Source organism: Leptodactylus fuscus, chromosome 4 (genome assembly GCF_031893055.1).
Source record: "Leptodactylus fuscus isolate aLepFus1 chromosome 4, aLepFus1.hap2, whole genome shotgun sequence".
Lineage (NCBI taxonomy): Eukaryota > Metazoa > Chordata > Amphibia > Anura > Leptodactylidae > Leptodactylus > Leptodactylus fuscus.
The window spans coordinates 26,570,486-26,594,095 of NC_134268.1; the positions used below are offsets into that span (position 1 = coordinate 26,570,486).

General features: G+C 40.2%; 1 protein-coding gene across 1 annotated transcript in view; it reads right to left on the bottom strand.

Moving 5' to 3' along the window:
- Positions 1 to 588: 588 nt before the first annotated feature.
- LOC142200098 (fibrocystin-L-like) overlaps positions 589 to 23,610 on the bottom strand; it is a 134,758-nt gene continuing 111,736 nt past the window's right edge. The window contains exons 63-78 of the mRNA XM_075270162.1: positions 18,499 to 18,589; positions 18,040 to 18,185; positions 17,145 to 17,267; positions 14,929 to 15,040; positions 14,327 to 14,392; positions 14,054 to 14,219; positions 12,117 to 12,349; positions 8,450 to 8,617; positions 8,204 to 8,361; positions 7,974 to 8,103; positions 5,514 to 5,864; positions 4,503 to 4,654; positions 3,738 to 3,887; positions 3,365 to 3,521; positions 2,766 to 2,991; positions 589 to 632 (exon numbers count right to left, since the gene is read on the bottom strand). Coding sequence (XP_075126263.1) covers positions 2,780 to 2,991; positions 3,365 to 3,521; positions 3,738 to 3,887; positions 4,503 to 4,654; positions 5,514 to 5,864; positions 7,974 to 8,103; positions 8,204 to 8,361; positions 8,450 to 8,617; positions 12,117 to 12,349; positions 14,054 to 14,219; positions 14,327 to 14,392; positions 14,929 to 15,040; positions 17,145 to 17,267; positions 18,040 to 18,185; positions 18,499 to 18,589 — 2,415 coding nt within the window. The 3' untranslated portion in view covers positions 589 to 632; positions 2,766 to 2,779. The remainder of the gene's footprint in view (positions 633 to 2,765; positions 2,992 to 3,364; positions 3,522 to 3,737; positions 3,888 to 4,502; positions 4,655 to 5,513; positions 5,865 to 7,973; positions 8,104 to 8,203; positions 8,362 to 8,449; positions 8,618 to 12,116; positions 12,350 to 14,053; positions 14,220 to 14,326; positions 14,393 to 14,928; positions 15,041 to 17,144; positions 17,268 to 18,039; positions 18,186 to 18,498; positions 18,590 to 23,610) is intronic.

The following is a 23,610-nucleotide window of genomic DNA, read 5'->3' on the forward strand; positions in this document are numbered from 1 at the left end:
TTCCTATGTATAATATCACGTATTTGCAGAGTAGTAAATGAAGTACTAATAGTTTAATACCAGGTTATTCCTAGTAATCCATCATTTCTACAAGCGGACAATGAGGAGGCTTTTTATATCCAGAATTTATTGATCACAATTTACAGGGTGATCCTGAGGCCCGGTCCTATAGAAGAAGATTATAACTTTAGGGCCACTTTTGATTTTTCTTTTTTTTTGTATTAAATACGGAAATCATTTACATAGATTACATTACAGTCCAAAGAAACATAACAAGTATTGAGGTAAAGAGGGATCCTTCAGTTTTATACACCCCATTCCAGATGTATCAGTGGTCGGTCTACAATGCTCAGAGCTGACAGAGGACAGGGGTGATACATTTCTGATGCACAGACTGTCAGCCATCAAAGGGAATCAGAAAAGCAAATACAAATAACATTTAATCAGCTCTTTGGTTAGGGTGACGTGTGGGGCCCCCTGGCTTCTTGGTCCAGTCACAGTTGAGTCACTGTGACCCCAATAGGGGGTATAAACTGAAGGAAGAGAGGACATGACAGGTCTTCTTTAAAGTAGCCAAAAGTACTGTATGTCACCATGGACTATAACATCCAGTCTTCTGGAAATCTTCTTATCTGTGAAATAGAAATATACAGATTAATATTCCATATATTGCTCTCTGGGCGCTGCACCAACAGCATATCCAAGGACCAGATATAAGACAAGGAGCAATGATGTAGGTGACCTGTATACACAGCAGTTCCCTCTGACATTTCCATTTTGCATAAATTATTGTACAACATAAAGAATACAGACTGTCCCGAGCAGTGGCCTGTATTCTGCTGACCTGCCCTACTGAGAATAATCACAATAGCAGATATTTCTGAGGTCGTTGTTGGATGTGCAATTTCAAAATTAGATTCACCTTTGATTGAAAAAAATGTAAATATATGTCTTAAAGGGGTTTTACTAAAATAAATGATCATCTATCCACAAAACAGGGGACACGTGTCAGATCACTGATGGTCCGACTGATGTACATCAGACTGATCACAAGAGCGGGTCCTGTGTTCTCTATTTGAATGGATCGGTGGTCAAACATTTGTGATTTTGGAACAACCTCTGTACAGTGGTGATTTCCTATACCTCATTCTGATGGCCAGCAGAGGTCCCATAAGCATCTCCCGGGACCTTCAAAGAGTCTTATCAGAGTGTATGGGAGTCCTTGGGCCATATATTCTCATAGGGTCTCTTGTCTCCTCTACCAGACCCTCAGATTGATACGAGTACACATAACTAGAGATGAGCGAGTTGTATTCCATTGAATACTTCCCCTGCATAGTTATTGGTGTACTCGGTCGAACACCACGTGGTAAACGTGGGATATATTCGATTCCCCTCCCACATTCCCTGGCACCTTTTTTTTAACACCAATATCTATGCAGGGGAGGTATTGGATGGAATATACTCGCTCATCTCTACACATTGCATTTTCCCAGAATGCCATGAGCAAATGTCCTGTGTAACCCACCAGTTGGTCAACATTACGATTCCTGCAAAGGCTAGCATTCTCATTTTCTTAGGTTCTTTTAGAAAACATTTGAGTCTTCGTATTTGTTGGGAGGATTTCCTGACATACTGTAGACTTAGACGGAAGGCTGCAATAGATTCCATCTACTTACAGCTAGACTATGGCTTGTGAAAGATAACTACAAGGCGCAGTATACATTCCCTGTCGTCCCACCAGCGGCACAAGGCTCATCGTATTGTGCCGCTGTTGGGACTAAGGGAAAACAGATTATCTACATAATCATCCATTATTGTAACCCGATGCCTCTGAATAGGAAAGTGTAGTCGACTACAAAAAATAAATTATATTAACATACACTAGATTATTATTATTATTATTATTATTATTATTATTCTTTATTTATATAGCACCATTAATTCCATGGTGCTTTACATTTGATAGATGGACACCAACAAGAAGGAGGACCTAAGGTTACCTTTAGAAAAAGTTCTGGGCAGTAGAAGGGTAGAGGGTTAAAACTTTGGGTAGGGAATAGAAGTCAATTTAACTGAATTATAATATGTGAAACTATGAAGATATACATATTTGTAACTGTATTATATTGTATCTGTATTGAATGAAGTTGACAGTATTTTAATCTACTGTGTATTCTTTTCCTTGCCTAATAAAGGATAGTGCTGTGCAAAAGTGTTAGGCATGGGTGGAAAAAAATGCTGTTAAGTAAGAATACTCTCAGAAATAGAGGGGTTAATAGTTTGCTGGATGGCAGGCCCTTTTAAGGGTAAGTTCAGATGGAGTATTTTGGACTGCACTGCACCGGCATCCAGTTGTGCACTCCACTCTGGATTAGGCCTAATGAATGGGCCTAGTCAGGAGGAGGGAGTGTCTTCAGGCCAAATGGCGAGGCGAATCAGCCTGAAGAATGAGCACCTCACTTCTTTTACCGGGAGCCGGAACAAACCGACTCCCGGAAAAAAGACCTGAGCGGCTCCCATTGATTTCAATGGGAGCCGTCTTTTTGGTCAGGATTTTGAGGCGGACACGGCCTCAAAATCTTGACCAAAAAACCCTGTGTGAATTTACCTTTATGGTGTCTGGATTTATATTCACCTAACCTTCCCGGGACTAAGAACACCTGTAATAGAATTTTCCGCTCTACGTGGTCCGTCCCCAAGCCTCATATATGTAGACCTTGTTCCTTACAGTACAAAAGCAGAGAATGAAGTTGATGTCTCACCTGTGTATCCGTTCTTACACAGACCCCATTAACAGGTTCACAGTTATCAAGGTGATGGCCAAAGTCAGCAACACCTGGAATGGACTGTATATGGCCACAGCGGCGTCTCCATTGATGGGTCCAATATTGTTAGTGGGTGTTGTTGTAGCTGTTACAGCTTTGGCATCAAATGACCTTGTCTGTGCAGAGACACTATTTAGAACAAACTCAAGCTTGTATCCGTGGCCTGCAATAAAAGTAACAAAATTAAGCTTTTCCATTTGTTCTGTTAAATTTTGCTATTATCCCCCCACTATTAATTTATAAAGTCAAATATCAATAAGCAAATACATTTCAGGCACATCAGTCCATCAAAAGTCAGTTTGGAGAAGACAACTAGCCATTGCTCTATAGATTGGTGAGGGTCTCGGATAACAGAGGACCACTGGTAACATTCCATATGTGTTAATGACATAAGATCCACCAGGATTAAAGGGGTTGTCTAGTCCTAAATCAAATTTCACACTGATGATCTATACACCTAGACCCCGCACCTACTGATGACCTATCCTGTGGATACATACATTCCCATATATAATATAATGCGGTTTACACTCTACCTGGCACTTTGAGAACAAGGTCGGTGTAGTTGGCCCAACAGCTGTCAAATAAGATGGTCACATTTCCCCCCAGTCCATTGCTGACGATGGCGTTGTTGGAGTCTTTCAAGGTGGCCGTCAGTGTCAGCGAGCTTGTGCTAACAGAGACACAGTTTCCCTAGGAAAAAAGTCAAATAACGTGTTAAAACACTTTACTATATCACGTAATCTGCACTTCAATAACTAGTATGTAGCCGAGTCATTGTCACCATATCTGTAGGGGATTGCTGCCCGCTGGGCATGCTCTCTCATAGTCCAATTGAAGGGTTGTGTTATCTGCTATGGCTGCTATCTTATAGGTCATGATGATATGTGATACATGCACGCTACTTACATTGGAGTCCAGAGCCATTACACATGGCTGCTGGTAAAGCTTCTCTCCAGGAACTCCAGCCACTGGTTCTTGGACGACTCTGAGTGTAGATACAGTAGCCAAATAGTTTCCATTAGATGACTGAGCTTTGTTTTCAGACTCAGCTGCCACCTGTAAAACATCACATTGCTATGTCATTGTGACTTAGGCTAGATTTTTGGTGATGGTCTGGTACCTAAATTCTTCAGTCTATACAACAATCCTGGTATCATTTGAATTGCTGGATTGCTTAATTATTCTTATTCTTATGGTAGAGTTGAAATTAATTCTAATTTCAAAACCTATTTTCGTACCAATTTCCAGGATTAAAATGTAATATATATTTAGATATATTATACTTATACACACGTATACTACTTCCATTTGTATAGGACTATTGAATAGGAATAGATCACACTCTTAGCACCTACTTCAGTTTTCCATCTGTCTGCGGCTATACAGCATGGCTCTGGATCCCTACTTGCCTTGTATTCACACTATAGACCTATTCCTTGTCGGGGCAGGTGGGCTTTTTGAATGTACAGTATATGTATAAACAGTAACTAATAGTAGTAAAAGAATATGCATATACAATATATAGCAGTAACGCATTTCAGCTCTATTTATATAGGTTTTGGTGCTCTTTATAGAGAGCTGCTGTTATTTTTGTACTTATTGATCTCACATGGTTTGTTCATATCTAAGGAGGATGATCTAGTAACAGAATAGGAGTGGGGGAGAAATTACCTGACTCCAGGCAGGATCACTAGGAGGTGGAACCGGGTCAGAAATGGACAATGATGACACTGTGACGTTCAAGTGAGAGCTGAGACTTCCATTAATGGCGGCAGACGCCAAGTCCTTACTCATAGATTGGAAATCTGTGTATGACAGGTCACCTAAAGAACAAGATCAGAAGAAGAAAATCCTTATTAAAAATCCCAACACACTAAGATAAACTCCAGGAACAGAGAGAAATATGGAGGATATGGGAAGAGCCTGGATGGATTTCTCGCTGGAAGGTTACAGTGTTTACAGGGTCACTGTGATTTTACCAGGAAATTCTTCAATCGATTAACATGAATTTCTTACATGGAATGTGATGTTCAGTCTGCAGGGAGAATGTTATAGAGCAGAAAGAGCGGAAAAAAATTGATATATAGGTCTCAGTGTAACATGTCTTTTATCCACTGAAATCTCAGACCAAGGGATAAGTCCGCATGGAGTTTGTTCTTTACATCATGGTGAGGGTTAGCTCTTCTAATTTAAAGGCCCACAAGCAATTTTCAGGAAAAGCCATTAGTATCTGATTGGTGGGAGATGTTGCCTCTAAGAGCAAAAAGCTACATATTGGATGGTGCCACCATGCTGCAGTATTGCAGATCTGACCAAGTGAATTGCTGCTGAGTTATTGTATCTTGCAATGGCTGCTTTACAGCTGACGGCACCTTATGTTTCTAGCACCTTCTCCTGTATAGATGCTGGATGCTGACCCCCTCACCAATCAGATACTGATGACCTATCCTCACCATGAAAATTGGCCAGGGCCCTTTAACTTAGATTGCAAATAAATGAGGAAAATAAGTACATTTTGCACTCTCAAAGATTTCAGGGACTTCGGTGCATTTGTTAACACATGGATCAAAATACAATAAGAACAAGGGGCATAAATACAACAATTGCAGTTGGTCACAGATTATCACCAAGGGTGTTTCGGGTAATCTTATCATTTCTCCAATGGAAATATTTCCTACTTACCTGTAGAGTTAGTAGTAGAGTTCAGTTGTTGAGTTGGTGGATCGGAAATTTCCACGGATACACTGATCCCTCCTGCCGCTCTCTTTCTGCGACTTGAACCCTCCGCAATTATCTTTGTAATACGAATTTTGCTCGCTGGGACATTCAAGAAAAGTGCGAGGTTCCTGATAAGATTGTCACCGTAAAACTGGTCCACAGTCATCGCCGGCAGATTAAAGGAGACAACAATGAGAGGAGACGTGTGTATTTCTACAGGAGTGGATCCTCTGACCAGGACGTACAGCAGATTATAGTCCTTGTCAAAGAAGTTTTCTCCCAGAACTGTAGAGCTGAGCTGAGGCATGTATTGTCCTGTCAGAAGAAGAGACAACAGTCACACAACCTACTAATAATGTATTTGTAATGAACTAATCAATGTAACAAAACCAGGGTTAATTTCTTAAAAGGGCTTCCCAATAGTTTGATATTGATGACCTAGCCTTAGAATAGACCATCAATGTCTGAATGGTGGGGGTCTGATACACAGGACCCTCAAAGATCAGCTGTTTTTGGCTTTCTCCGGTGCCAGAACTATACACTCTACAGAGCCAGAAGGAGAAGGCTCCATACACTGTATAGCGGTCATGGCTGAGTACTACAGCATTGCAATTATTCAAGTGAATTGAAGCTGAGTTGCAGTAACCCGGCCCTGAACTACACAGTGTACATAGCCTTCTGCTTCTGGATCTGTATACTGTATAGTTTAGACACTACCTGCCGAGTACAGCTCTGGAGTACAATGCAGGCTGTAACTCAGGATAAGTAATGTAATGTATGTACACAGTGACTCCTGCCCTGTCTACTGTGTATCAGTGGAGGGATACATTGCCTTGACTATAGTGATAGATAGTTTATATTTATTTTAGGCAGGTGTGAAAAAAAATGCTGCAAAGTAAGATTGCAATCAGAAATAAAACAAAATGAAATCAAAGAAGAGAAATGTAAATCCCATCAATATTTGGTGTGACTTTTGTCATTTGGAGGAGTCGTTCTGGAAGTGATGATACGGCCCCCACAGATATAGCCCTGATCTCACCATCATCCGGTCTGTCTGAGATGACATGAAGAGACAGATGGATTGGAGCAAGCCTACATCCACAGAAGATCTGTGCTTAGTTCTCCAAGATGGTGGGAACAACCTTCCTGCCGAGTTCTGCCAAAAAATGCAAGTACCAAGAAGACGTGATGGAAGGCAAAGGGCAAAGGTCACACCAAATATTGATGGTACAATTCATCTTTTCTTCATTCTCTTCATTTTGTTCATTGACTAAAATAAACTAGTAACTCTTCTATTTCTGAAAGTATTCTTACTTTATATTTTTTCTACAACTGCATAAAACCTGTTCACAACACTGTAAATATATATCTAATATTTATTGTACTCTTGCTATTATTCTCTTATTTCTATTTAGTCTTTTAATTTAGTGAGATCTGTCTCTGGCTACAGCTGGTTACAACTATTATGGGCAGGATCAGAAACCACTAGCTGTACCTTGGGGTCTCGGCATGAGTTGCCTACCACAATTGGCCTTCCATCAATGGCAGGCTCTCACTATCTGTCCAACTCAATGACCAGCCATGGTCCTTCCTCCTCCTCTTATTTATTAAGATGTGGAGATTGAGAAGGAAAGACAGGCTCTCTGTTTCTGTACTGTGGTAAACACCGGTACACTCTTCTCATCTTTGGCCTCTAACCTATACTGTAATGTACCGAGTAGTTAGTAGTCATAACTGTTCGGGGCACCACTCTTAATATAAAACACATGTACCCATACTACTGTCCCACTATCCTGGGTGGCAGGCGGCATTTTCTAGCTTCAACTATATCTGGAGTCCAGATGGATACAAAGTTGTGTAAAGTGGTGAAGCAGAGAGCATCCAGCTTCCTGCTCCACCTTTCTATCTGTCATCTGGGATGTAGTGATGTCACTTGCAGCTCCAAAACCACTAGCTATGGAGAATAAAGTGGACTCATGGAGATCAGGACAAAATGAGGATTTTTTTTCCCTAGGAATAAAATAATAAGGAAATCATCGCTGGGTTTCTGACAAGTCCCAGACCATAGAAAGTTCCTGTATTCATGACTGTATCCACTGGCAACAGACAATAGACTAAGATGGTTATGGAAAGTCTTTAAAACTCAGGAAAATTGTAAAATTATTTTTCTTTTAATTGTCTACAAGATTAAATTTGGTTCTGTTCATGGGAAAACCCCTTTAAGTCTATGTAGAGTTTGTGTACTGTGCTGGGGTAGGATTTATCTCATATCTATATTTTATATCTAGTATATACCTATTATATGAACAATCTTGTATTTTGTCACTGTAATGAACATTTTACACACAGATCTTCTTGAATATCAGATCAATATATGCCAATGTGTCCTATAGAGATGTGGCGATGGAGTGTCCAACAACTTACCCTGATAAGTAGGGGCACTCAGTGTATAGTCCAATCCCTGCCGCTGTATATTTGTAGGGTTTATATACACCTTATTAACATAGACATCCAGTCGCTGAGGATTTGAGAAGTAGATCCCCAGAAGGACAGACTACAAGAAAGGAAACGTAATGACGTCAGTGATACCCAGAGAATATATTATAATGTATTGCATTGTTGTTGTATTGCATCTGGTTATTGGAATATCTCACCTTGGTGTTGTCTGTGTTGAGCATTTTCAGTCGCAGATTCTGGGGGCTCGTGCTGGTAAAATAAACATCAAACGACTTGTTTGTAGCCACTATAGAGTGGAACAAGGAGACCCTCCTCTGACACGTGTATCCAGAACAAAAGGAACGGTACGGGGGACCTAAATACAGAGAATACAGAACATTACACGGAAGCCATCAGAATAAATCCATGGAAATATGTATATGGAAATATGACGTCACATGTACCATTGATAAGGTCCACATATCCGTCCTCCAGCACAGCCACGGGTGACAGGCGTCTCGTCTCAGAGTCGGCATCAAGACTCTCAATGACAAGCATCTCGTAGTTCAGGCCAAAGCATTTGTAGCTCTCCCAGGCCGGCATGTATACACATGTGTTATCCCGGATAATCCCTGAGAGAAGCAAACACAGACTACTGAAGGGAGGTGCAGAACTGATTTGTGAATGAGCAGGTAAATACAGAGATACATATATATTTCATATTTTCATGGATGTAGTTCAAGTATACAAGTCTGTATAAGGATATGCTCAAATTGAGGAGTTGGGAGCTGACTTTGAGGTGGATTCTACTCAAAATCAGCTCCAACTAATCTGGTGTAGTATAAGATGGTCTAGGATAACTTTTCACTGTTTAAGGCCGGTTGCAGACAACCATGGCCGAACAGCCAGCCATGAATTAAAGGCAGTACCGTGCAGTATTATATATACTGTACTAAACTTTACATGTGTAATGGTTCTCTTCTACTTTCTGTGTTCAGTGTAGGGGAGACATTACTGCAGCTAGTCTTCACCCACCAGCTAGCAGACAGCTAAAAATTGAGATAAGAGGATAAAACCTGCGGTAATCAAGTCATATAATAGTCAGAAATTCACTGCTTGTGTATACATACTGTATAGATTTAAATTGTAACTCCCATTTTATTTTATTTTTTTTTAACTATTGTATGTCAAGGGGTGTGCAGTGAACACTTTTTTATATATATATATATATATATATATATATATATATATATATATATATACAGTCCTATGAAAAAGTTTGGGCACCCCTATTAATCTTAATCATTTTTAGTTCTAAATATTTTGGTATTTGCAACAGCCATTTCAGTTTGATATATCTAATAACTGATGGACACAGTAATATTTCAGGATTGAAATGAGGTTTATTGTACTAACAGAAAATGCGCAATATGCATTAAACCAAAATTTGACCGGTGCAAAAGTATGGGCACCTCAACAGAAAAGTGACATTAATATTTAGTACATCCTCCTTTTGCAAAGATAACAGCCTCTAGTCGCTTCCTGTAGCTTTTAATCAGTTCCTGGATCCTGGATAAAGGTATTTTGGACAAACAATTCAAGTTCAGTTAAGTTAGATGGTCGCCGAGCATGGACAGCCCGCTTCAAATCATCCCACAGATGTTCAATGATATTCAGGTCTGGGGACTGGGATGGCCATTCCAGAACATTGTAATTGTTCCTCTGCATGAATGCCTGAGGATTTGGAGCGGTGTTTTGGATCATTGTCTTGCTGAAATATCCATCCCCGGCGTAACTTCAACTTCGTCACTGATTCTTGAACATTATTCTCAAGAATCTGCTGATACTGAGTGGAATCCATGCGACCCTCAACTTTAACAAGATTCCCGATGCCGGCATTGGCCACACAGCCCCAAAGCATGATGGAACCTCCACCAAATTTTACAGTGGGTAGCATGTGTTTTTCTTGGAATGCTGTTTCTTTTTGGACGCCATGCATAATGCCTTTTTTTATAACCAAACAACTCAATTTTTGTTTCCAAAATGAAGCTGCCTTGTCCAAATGTGCTTTTTCATACCTCAGGCAACTCTATTTGTGGCGTACGTGCAGAAACGGCTTCTTTCTCATCACTCTCCCATACAGCTTCTATTTGTGCAAAGTGCGCTGTATAGTTGACCGATGCACAGTGACACCATCTGCAGCAAGATGATGCTGCAGCTCTTTGGAGGTGGTCTGTGGATTGTCCTTGACTGTTCTCACCATTCTTCTTCTCTGCCTTTCTGATATTTTTCTTGGCCTGCCACTTCTGGGCTTAACAAGAACTGTCCCTGTGGTCTTCCATTTCCTTACTATGTTCCTCACAGTGGAAACTGACAGGTTAAATCTCTGAGACAGCTTTTTGTATCCTTCCCCTGAACAACTATGTTGAACAATCTTTGTTTTCAGATCATTTGAGAGTTGTTTTGAGTAGCCCATGATGCCACTCTTCAGAGGAGATTCAAATAGTAGAACAACTTGCAATTGGCCACCTTAAATACCTTTTCTCATGATTGGATACACCTGGCTATGAAGTTCAAAGCTCACTGAGGTTACAAAACCAATTTTGTGCTTCAGTAAGTCAGTAAAAAGTAGTTAGGAGTATTCAAATCAATAAAATGATAAGGGTGCCCATACTTTTGCACCGGTCAAATTTTGGTTTAATGCATATTGCGCATTTTCTGTTAGTACAATAAACCTCATTTCAATCCTGAAATATTACTGTGTCCATCAGTTATTAGATATATCAAACTGAAATGGCTGTTGCAAACACCAAAATATTTAGAACTAAAAATGATTAAGATTAATAGGGGTGCCCAAACTTTTTCATAGGACTGTATATATATATATATATATATATATATATATATATATATATATATATATATATATATATATATAGATTGTGAGCCCCATATAGGGATCACAATGTATATATATATATTTTTTTTTTTCCTATCAGTATGTCTTTGTCGAATGGGAGGACAGTCACGCAAACATGGGGAGAACATACAAACTCTTTGCAGATGATGTTTCTGGCAGGATTCAAACCCAGGGCTCCAGCGCTGTAAGGCTGCAGTGCTAACCACTGAGCCACCGTGCTGCCTCATGCAGTGAACATTTTTGTAATATATTTTATTAACCTATCTAGCTTCCTTTTAATTGGAAAACAGGCTGTTAAGTTCTCATTAGTAATGCGCTAACTAGGCATTGCCTGGGAGACCGTCTATACAACTGTACTGAGTGCAGAATGTAGAGCTGAAGCATGTGATAAGGTCAGAGGCCATGTTGATGACTAATTGACCAATAACCATGGGTAACGGTCGTCATCCTAATTAATTAGGCTGAGTGCCAGCAGTAAGGAAATGACACCAGACACACAATGTTGGTATTAGTTCCTCTCTCAACCAAGGAGAAAATATACTGAGGCACTTTTATTAAAACAACGTGGAGTTACATAGCAGCAGAGAAAGGAAGAGAGATAACAACAACATAATTTTTCATATTCATCCTGATTGGTATAGTATATTTCAATCAAACAGAAAGAGAAAGTTTAAGCAGTTCTATATATAGCCGCTACTCCCGGTCCTGCGTGGTGTTCCAAGGGAGCTGTCTTCTGGCAGCAAGCCAAGCATTTGTTTTTCTTGCACTCTGAAGTGCAGGTACTAGTGTAGTACTGTGGTAGCCATAAAAAAAATCCTGCAATAGATGTTTTACCTATGATAACTTTATTGGCTAGCCAGAAAAATATCATTTGAGAATGCCTAAAGAAGCCTCTGTGCTTTGAAAGCTTGCAAGTGTAATTTTTCTGGTTACTCAATAAAGGTATCCTACCTACAGAACTTTTGTCTTTTTGACACAAAAGTATCAGATATTTCATATTTACAATACTAATGTTGTATGTTACTTTCCATAGTTACAGCTCAGGTAGAAGAGAATGTCATAACCTGTTTTATAATAAAAATGAAGTTATATAGGATAATAAGGTATATTAAAAAATTAGTCACCAAACACCCCCTTGTCACGATAGCGCAAAAAGAAAAAAAAAATTAGAGTTACATTATACGCAGTCTTCATAGTCACAGGGTGCTTACCTTTGTTTGGCGCCACCTGTGACACAGGGATTCGACTTCCATTCAGGGCAGTCAGCATGACTTTTGGAATCCTGTAGTCTCCAAGCCCGTATCTTGTGTCTCCATTCCACTGATATTCTGATTGTGGTATTACAGCCCCAATGTTACCCAGGAAAGAACCGTCAAGATCTTTCAGCAATGTCTTCCTCTTAGCATCACAGGTCATATCTACACAGTCAGATGGGTTGGCTTTTCTGCAGTAAGAAGACAAGAAACATTAATGAAATTCTAATAAAAAAAAAGTCTCTTCTCACTTTCACTATAGATAAAGATGACGTGTCACCACAGCTAACAGTATTTACACCGGTGCGACCAGTAGCTGTGGCAATAAGTCTATATCTATAATGTGAGTGCAAAGTTATTTACTGTATATACTCGAGTATAAACCGAGTTTTTCAGCACAGTTTTTGTGCTAAAAAAGTGCTCCTCAGCTTATACTAGAGTCATTACGGTAATTTTCTGCTAACAGGCCAGGAACGCAGACTCTGCCCCCCCCCGCTCCATCACACACCGGGTGATGTGGCTACGAAAGCTCAGGCCCGCACCAGCGTGTGTCTGGTTCCCGCGGTGTGGTTTGAAAACTGGGTTTGAAAACTGCCTGCCATTTTCTGTTTCCTGCCCAGCTTCTCGGGCAGGAAACGGAAACCTGCATAACAGAGATCGGGCGCTGGTGTGAACCTGCCCTCAAAGTAGAAAATTACTGTGAAACACATACACAATAGGTATCCCTATGTCTGAACGTGAAGGGGTTAATAGGAGCACTGCAGATACGCTATATTCAGCCAGGCTGAGTTCCAATTGGGGGGGAAAACCCCCAGTCCTCAAGCTCAGGTAAGGGGCAGACAGACAACCAAAACACCCCTTCCCCTTCCCCAGCACCTACTGCACCCAAAAACTCAGGCCATTTTAATTTTTGAACTTTTCCAGTAGCTGCTGCATTTCCCCCCTCGGCTTATACTCGAGTCAATAAGTTTTCCCAGTTTTTTGTGGTAAAATTAGGGGCCTCGGCTTATATTCGGGTCGGCTTATACTCGAGTATATATGGTACTTATTCAGGACTTAGTCCACCCTCCCCCGTACCCTGTGGCTATTAAAATTAAAATTGCCTTCTGATCAGTGAGGGCATTAGGTACCCATTGTATGCCCAAGACATACACCCAAACTATCACTGAGAACTGATGGGAAATGAGTATTTCTATTTCTATCTAATGATCATTCAGGTGATAATCTGTCCATTTACAAGGGCCTGAAATCTTTAGGCTGGGGGCCATAATCATCATACAACCCAAGGCCCATGGTAGTCTTAATCTGCCCCTCTATGCAGGTCTATTAGAATTACACGCTAACCCGGGGTGCCTAGCAGTCCCCTGACTTTGTATCTACATGACCAACATTTTTAAGAAAGAACATAGCACACAGGCAGACCACTTGGATCCTTAAGGACCCATATACATAAGAGAAAGATGTGTATGGACAGGCGAGGGCAAGGAATAGTTACTGACCCAGCCGTGGCTTGTATCATCTAATTTGTATGGCCAACTAAAAGGGGTTGTCCATTTCCTGTTTGTGTTATTTAATACTGCTGATACAGAGGATAGAAATATAATAAGTACTCACCTATCTACGGGCCTCCGTTTCCACTGTTCATTGTATACACGTCCTTGCCACTAGTGCCAATCATCTCTACAAAAATGGCACATGACTGCTGCGATGTGCGGTATATGAAGAGGACACCACTGACAAGCGGCACAGACACGTATACAATGAACGGAGCTGCTGGTAATGGAAACGGAAACATGGGAACAGGTGAGTATTTGCTTCTTATGTTTATATTGCCTGTAACAGTATTAAATAATAAAAACAGAAACAATTTATTGTAGTACCCACAATACACTTACGTTACATCTGGCCGGTGGATAAAGACTTTCTGATCCTCGGAACTGTCTAAAATTGTAATTCTTGAGACTTCCACTGGATGCTGCAAATCTTTGTCTCCAGGGTTTGTTATGAAAATCACATTGGATTGTCCTGAACACACAGACTTGTATCCCACAAATGTTGTATCTACAATTGGAACCAGAAAGACAACATTTTATTGCAGCAATAGAAGGAAAGCGAATTTATATAAGATGACTTAGCCGTCCGTAATGACGTGTAATAGAATAGTTTACCTTCCACGGTCATGAGGCCACTGATGGCAGAGGTAAAGGTGGGCCAGCAAATACCACTTCTGGCACCTATAGAAGAATTGTGGATGTAGAACATGAATATGTTATGTGACTGGAAACATACAGTACAATCATAACCAGCCAGATCTGATAAAGAGAGATCAGATAGTATTTGACCTTAGTAAAGGCTCCTTGTTACAACTGGGAATTGGAGAAGATGGGAGTAACCAGTGGCGTAACAAGCGTCTCGTGGGCCCGGGTGCAAACTTTGGGTGCATCTTTATTATTTTAATATTTCGCACTACTTTTTTCATATGAGTTTCACCACCCGATGAGGACCTCTTGCTTGTACATATGGCCACTATAACCAAAACCAGGACCCCATGCTGCAAGGTCCCCACCATGAATGTTCATTGAGATTCTGATCGTATCAAGTTCCTCGTGCCATCTGGGACCCAATGGCCCACTTTCTATATCATGTGTCTTTTATTATACTGGTAACCTTGCCATGATGAGGATTTACATTGTTTTACAGTAAATAAAGTTCTTATTTTTGTTTTTTTAAAATACATTCACTTGGTTTATATTTAAGGAAGCAGGATTACCTATTAGGGGTCGGGCGCGGCTGTATTGAGCAGAAAGCTGGGCATAGGAATCGCTGGTTGTCAAGACATCGCTGCAGTCAAAGTCTGGACTGGATCCCACCAGCAAGGATTTCTAAAAGCAAGAAACATGACAAATCTATAATTTAATGTAATTCGTGTTACAATGTTTCCGATGTAAAAGACTGGTAAACCTAAAATAAAACACAATAGAAGCATGAAATAAAGTGCAACTAATACCATTATTTAGTTAGTTAGCGTACTTATACAGTGCTATCATATTCTGCAGCCCTTTATAGATATTCTCAACACTGTCCCATATAAATTCTCTATCAGTTTGCATTATTCTCTTAAGCTCCTCTTAGTGATGGCAGCAGGAAGTTACCTGAAGAATAATGTTAATATCTAATGCACAGTGAATGCAAAAAACAATGGCAAAATTAAATATTTTTCCCCATTTCACAGTGTATCCATACCAAAAGTAAGAAGCTCCTGGACCTAAACACAAAATTTGTAATGTAGTTCCTACTTACCAGGTGCTATCAATAATACTGGTGACTTCTTATGCTATAGAGAAGCCTTTGTGTTGCCAGAGAATTCAGGGCCCAACAATTGATGTGTGTACTCCCTATAGCTACAGCCCTGATCAATACAATATGGAACACTAACTGATGGGAATAACAAAAAAAAAGTAGTTTGTCCTGCAAAAAATAAGCCCACAAATAACCATTTTGGTGGAAATGTAAAACAGTTACGGTTCTTTGAATGTGAGGATAGAAAAGCTGATTCAATGGATTACATTTTGCCTTCCAAGAACCATATTTGTATTTTTTTTTTACTGCTTATGATAATGATAGCTTGTTTTTTGTGGGACAAGCTGTATTTTCGAAAGTTGGTGGCAGACAAATCCCATACATTATGGGATTCATTAAGATGCATTAATATAGTGCTGAACATTGTTATGTAGACTGTCTGTCTGCATATGACCGAATGATCCATCACCTGGTGGATGCCTACGCCATACAAAGTGTCCCTTACCCATGAATGACTCATAATAGAATGCAGACCTGGCTTTTTGTTGCTGCTGCGATGCCGGTCGGGTGCGCATGCGCAGACACATGGTCCATCTCGCATACAGATCGGTACTCCGACTCGTCCCGAGTCACGTTCGGGCAGCGAGCCGGGCCGACGCATGCGCACTGACACTCGGCAGACGCCGGGACTCTCCTCCACGTGCGGCAGTCTGCGCACGCGCCTGGAGTGAGAGCGCGCGTAAACCCTCTGCCACCAATGATATTTATAGCACGAAAACCTCTGTCGGCTGGACAAGCGTCCAGTACGACGAGAACTAAGGTAAGAACCAGAAAGGTTTATTTAATATCACTGCCTATTAATAACTGGGCTGTCAGTGACAGTCTTTGGAACTAAACCTCTCCCTATTAAAGATGAGGGATTGATTTATTAAAGATGAGGGATTTATTTATTATGTGTTAAGTGAGACCCGTTCAAACCATTTGCAGCACGTATACATATATATGTACCGGTGAACTACATTTGTAACAATCTGCTGTATCCCTTAATTGGTACCTGCTATTTGTATCTGTTTTTATATTTTTTAATGATTATGGCATAATATGTTGCGAACTAGTAACACTATTTACACATATGAGCATATATTGGCCACACATTGATCTCTCATATGTGTATATATCTTTAAGAAGGGAGTTACCGCGTATAAATTGCGCGTTAGAATACTCTAATTGGAAAAAGAAGCTGTTTCCTATATGGATGCAGTTGTTTTTATGACAAAAAAAGTATTATTTTTTGTGTGTTTATTTTATTTTATTTGTTGTGATACAGTATATACACTTGAGAAAGGGCACAGATGCCCGAAACGCGTTGTGTTTCTTCTATCAAAATAAAGCACTTTTTATTCATCTACTGAGCGCGGTGATCCTATCTGTATTCCGGTCCTCTTTTAAATATTCAACCGACACCAAGGGTGGTACAGGATCCTGCAGTCTCATTACCGGGTGAGAACCCCCCTCATTAAGTGGTTCGAAAGTCTATATAAGCGGTTGTGGTCACAACCATTCAAGGTGAGAAGATATCTTACCAGCTCTCTCTTTTTTTAATTATTATACAGTACTTCACCATATGCAGCTCGGTGCTGTTTTTTGTTTTTGTCTCATATAAATCCCATACATTGACATACTTACTGAGATGTGGACTGTTTTACTAGATATCTGGTGAGTGCCTGCTTCTGGAGCGTATATTGTAGTAAATATTCCCATTCCATTGTCTGCTAGAACTACTTCTGAAATCTTCGCTGAGGAAGAAGCCTGTAAAGACGAAGGCATAAGACAAGTCAGAATCTGTAGTAACATACAAATGTCTGATACTCATCAATTGCAGACCTGAAGTAGTGCAGAATTAACCCAGAATTAACCCTACTGAAGGCACCATCTCATTATATGATCCCCAAAAAGGGGGCTAGTTAGCTTACAAGACATGGCTAGTTTACTAAATAAAATACTTGCAATACCCATAATGTAACCCTTTCTGATCATCTTCTCTTATAGCTCTCTATGTTTTTCCTTCCTCTGCACAACTGAGATTCAGTATGAAATCTGTACTTAATCTGTCCTGCTAGGGTAAAATAGACTTCAGCTCACAGAGGTATCAAATTAAATAGAAGTCTATGGAGAGGGGAGGGAGGAGTGAACCAAAGCTAATTAAGAGAAGAATCACAGGTATAGTCAAAGGCTACTGTAACTGAATGGGAAGTTTCTATCTCATCACAAGTGCTTTCTTCACATCAGTACTTCTCAATAATGTCCTATATGATGTTGCTGCTGCTTTTGAATGAGAAACAAAGTAACTTAGATAAGCAGATAGATAGTCCTCTTCTCTCTATGTTCTATGTATATGAGAGACATTATAGCAGCTACTCTTCTTTACCCAGCAGCTCAAGGAGAACTGAAAATTAGACATAGGGCCTATAGAGGGGAAAACTGCTAAGAAATACAGAATTCAAATCATAGTATGGCAACAAATAGTGTCACACCTTACATATATACAATGTATTACTTAGTTATGACATTCATATATTACCTGGATGTAGATACCATAATCCCAGCATTTCCATACTTTAAATCTCCTTATACGTGTACAATCCTGTAGCCCGCTATTCATATAGATGCCATATAACCCACCATAGGCTTCATTGTTCAACCACTGCTGACTGGGACCAGTGACATCTGTAAGACAATAGTATTCTGTGTTATTACAGGTTGTCATAGTTTTATATGTGCTGTAGTGACAATGTGTGCGATTCTTCGAAAATGGGAATAAAAAAATAAGTACCGCAATTTTCTGAATGAGAGAAGTTTTACCTTTGCAGCCAGTTTAACCTATTAGTATGCTCAAATATTATAAACCAAATGACACCATAGATCCAAGCATTGAGCATTTGGGAATTGAATTTGAAAAAATATATTTCAGTATGCTCCATAGTAGTAATGTATCTTCTTCCTCGTATGTTACATGTTATTTCATTGTCCTGTTACTCACTTTGACAAGATTCTCCATTAATGCGATATCCAGCTCTTTCAGATCCAGCAACCACATTATTCTGCAGCACAATGTCAGCGCCATTACTGATCTACAAATAAAGCAATAAGACTTTAGCTGTGTTATTATAAGTATGTTATTGTAGAAATCGTGACCATAGATAGGGCTGCAGATCTCCTTGTTTCTTAATGGGGACAAGATTTATAGGTGTAAGGGAGGGTTCACACGGTGTAACGTGCTGCGTGATGTGGCACATAGACGCCGCGTGAGCTTTTGTGGGCCGTTCACGCTCCCATTGATTTCAATTCCAGAAATCAATACCAGAATATTCGACATAGCAGGTGCTATGGGGCCCAACAGCTAAGAGGGGCCATTTGAACAGACACCTACGGTTCCAATAATAACTATACATGATAGGATGGGGAAAGCTGAATGTGCTTCCATTACTTTACTAGGACATCATAATGTCTCCATGTGATATCATTATAACCAATTTCTTCATATGCTGTGATATCATAGTAATAAGAGATCTTCTTATATGTGTATTATCCCTTTACAGTACACTGTCTGTACTGTGACATCACTGTGTGTATTATCCCTGTACTGTGACATCACTGTGTGTATTATCCCCATACTGTGACATCACTGTGTGTATTATCTTGTACTGTGACATCACTGTGTATATTATCTCTGTACTGTGACATCACTGTGTGTATTATCTCTGTACTGTGACATCACTATGTGTATTATCCCTGTACTGTGACATCACTGTGTGTATTATCCCTGTACTGTGACATCACTGTGTGTATTATCCCTGTACTGTGACATCACTGTGTGTATTATCTCTGTACTGTGACATCACTGTGTGTATTATCTCTGTACTGTGACATCACTGTGTGTATTATCTCTGTACTGTGACATCGCTGTGTGTATTATCCCTGTACTGTGACATCACTGTGTGTATTATCCCTGTACTGTGACATCACTGTGTGTATTATCCCTGTACTGTGACATCACTGTGTGTATTATCCCTGTACTGTGACATCACTGTGTGTATTATCCATGTACTGTGACATCACTGTGTGTATTATCCTGTACTGTGACATCACTGTGTGTATTATCCCTGTACTGTGACATCACTGTGTGTATTATCCCTGTACTGTGACATCACTGTGTGTATTATCCTGTACTGTGACATCACTGTGTGTATTATCCTGTACTGTGACATCACTGTGTGTATTATCCCTGTACTGTGACATCACTGTGTGTATTATCCTGTACTGTGATATCACTATGTGTATTATCTCTGTACTGTGACATCACTGTGTATTATCCATGTACTGTGACATCCCTGTGTATATTATCCCTGTACTGTGACATCACTGTGTATTATCCCTGTACCGTGAGATCACTGTGTGTATTATCCCTGTACTGTGACATCACTGTGTGTATTATCTCTGTACTGTGACATCACTGTGTGCATTATCCTGTACTGTGACATCACTGTGTGTATTATCTCTGTACTGTGACATCACTGTGTGTATTATCTTTGTACTGTGACATCACTGTGTGTATTATCTCTGTACTGTGGCATCACTATGTGTATTATCCCTGTACTGTGACATCACTGTGAGTATTATCCCTGTACTGTGACATCACTGTGTGTATTATCCCTGTACTGTGACATCACTGTGTGTATTATCCCTGTACTGTGACATCACTTTGTGTATTATCCCTGTACTGTGACATCACTGTGTGTAATATCCCTGTACTGTGACATCACTGTGTGTATTATCCTGTACTGTGACATCACTGTGTGTATTATCCTGTACTGTGACATCACTGTGTGTATTATCCCTGTACTGTGACATCACTGTGTGTATTATCCTGTACTGTGACATCACTATGTGTATTATCTCTGTACTGTGACATCACTGTGTATTATCCATGTACCGTGACATCCCTGTGTGTATTATCCCTGTACTGTGACATCACTGTGTATTATCCCTGTACCGTGACATCACTGTGTGTATTATCCCTGTACTGTGACATCACTGTGTGTATTATCTCTGTACCGTGACATCACTGTGTGTATTATCTCTGTACTGTGACATCACTGTGTGCATTATCCTGTACTGTGACATCACTGTGTGTATTATCCCTGTACTGTGACATCACTGTGTATTATCCCTATACTGTGACATCACTGTGTGTATTGTCCCTGTACTGCCACATCACTGTGTGTATTATCCTGTACTGCGACATCACTGTGTGTATTATCCCTGTACTGTGACATCACTGTGTGTATTATCTCTGTACTGTGACATCACTGTGTGTATTATCCCTGTACTGTGACATCACTGTGTGTATTATCCCTGTACTGTGACATCGCTGTGTGTATTATCCCTGTACTGTGACATCACTGTGTGTATTATCCCTGCACTGTGACATCACTGTGTGTATTATCCCTGTACTGTGACATCACTGTGTGTATTATCCCTGTACTGTGACATCACTGTGTGTATTATCCCTGTACTGTGACATCACTGTGTGTATTATCCCTGTACTGTGACATCACTGTGTGTATTATCCCTGTACTGTGACATCACTGTGTGTATTATCCCTGTACTGTGACATCACTGTGTGTATTATCTCTGTACTGTGACATCACTGTGTGTATTATCTCTGTACTGTGACATCACTGTGTATATTATCTCGGTACTGTGACATCACTGTGTGTATTATCTCTGTACTGTGACATCACTGTGTGTATTATCCCTGTACTGTGACATCACTGTGTGTATTATCCTGTACTGTGACATCACTGTGTGTATTATCCCTGTACTGTGACATCACTGTGTATTATCCTATACTGTGACATCACTGTGTGTATTATCCTGTACTGTGACATCACTGTGTGTATTATCTCTCTACTGTGACATCACTGTGTGTATTATCTCTGTACTGTGACATCACTGTGTGTATTATCTCTGTACTGTGACATCACTGTGTGCATTATCCCTGTACTGTGACATCACTGTGTGTATTATCCCTGTACTGTGACATCACTGTGTATTATCCCTGTACCGTGACATCACTGTGTGTATTATCCCTGTACCGTGACATCACTGTGTGTATTATCTCTGTACCGTGACATCCCTGTGTGTATTATCCCTGTACTGTGACATCACTGTGTATTATCCCTGTACCGTGACATCACTGTGTGTATTATCCCTGTACCGTGACATCCCTGTGTGTATTATCCCTGTACTGTGACATCACTGTGTATTATCCCTGTACCGTGACATCACTGTGTGTATTATCCCTGTACCGTGACATCACTGTGTGTATTATCTCTGTACCGTGACATCACTGTGTGTATTATCTCTGTACTGTGACATCACTGTGTGCATTATCCTGTACTGTGACATCACTGTGTGTATTATCCCTGTACTGTGACATCACTGTGTATTATCCCTATACTGTGACATCACTGTGTGTATTATCCCTGTACTGCCACATCACTGTGTGTATTATCCTGTACTGCGACATCACTGTGTGTATTATCCCTGTACTGTGAAATCACTGTGTGTAATATCTCTGTACTGTGACATCACTGTGTGTATTATCCCTGTACTGTGACATCACTGTGTGTATTATCCCTGTACTGTGACATCGCTGTGTGTATTATCCCTGTACTGTGACATCACTGTGTGTATTATCCCTGCACTGTGACATCACTGTGTGTATTATCCCTGTACTGTGACATCACTGTGTGTATTATCCCTGTACTGTGACATCACTGTGTGTATTATCCCTGTACTGTGACATCACTGTGTGTATTATCCCTGTACTGTGACATCACTGTGTGTATTATCCCTGTACTGTGACATCACTGTGTGTATTATCCCTGTACTGTGACATCACTGTGTGGATTATCTCTGTACTGTGACATCACTGTGTGTATTATCCCTGTACTGTGACATCACTGTGTGTATTATCTCTGTACTGTGACATCACTGTGTGTATTATCCCTGTACTGTGACATCACTGTGTGTATTATCCTGTTCTGTGACATCACTGTGTGTATTATCCCTGTACTGTGACATCACTGTGTATTATCCTATACTGTGACATCACTGTGTGTATTATCCTGTACTGTGACATCACTGTGTGTATTATCTCTCTACTGTGACATCACTGTGTGTATTATCTCTGTACTGTGACATCACTGTGTGTATTATCTCTGTACTGTGACATCACTGTGTGCATTATCCCTGTACTGTGACATCACTGTGTGTATTATCCCTGTACTGTGACATCACTGTGTGTATTATCCCTGCACTGTGACATCACTGTGTGTATTATCCCTGTACTGTGACATCACTGTGTGTATTATCCCTGTACTGTGACATCGCTGTGTATTATCCCTGTACTGAGACATCGCTGTGTATTATCCCTGTACTGAGACATCACTGTGTGTATTATCCCTGCACTGTGACATCACTGTGTGTATTATCCCTGTACTGTGACATCACTGTGTGTATTATCCCTGTACTGTGACATCACTGTGTGTATTATCCCTGTACTGTGACATCACAGTGTGTATTATCCCTGTACTGTGACATCACTGTGTGTATTATCCCTGTACTGTGACATCACTGTGTGTATTATCCCTGTACTGTGACATCACTGTGTGTATTATCTCTGTACTGTGACATCACTGTGTGTATTATCCCTGTACTGTGACATCACTGTGTGTATTATCTCTGTACTGTGACATCACTGTGTGTATTATCTCTGTACTGTGACATCACTGTGTGTATTATCTCGGTACTGTGACATCACTGTGTGTATTATCTCTGTACTGTGACATCACTGTGTGTATTATCTCTGTACTGTGACATCACTGTGTGTATTATCCTGTACTGTGACATCACTGTGTGTATTATCCCTGTACTGTGACATCACTGTGTATTATCCTATACTGTGACATCACTGTGTGTATTATCCTGTACTGTGACATCACTGTGTGTATTATCTCTCTACTGTGACATCACTGTGTGTATTATCTCTGTACTGTGACATCACTGTGTGTATTATCTCTGTACT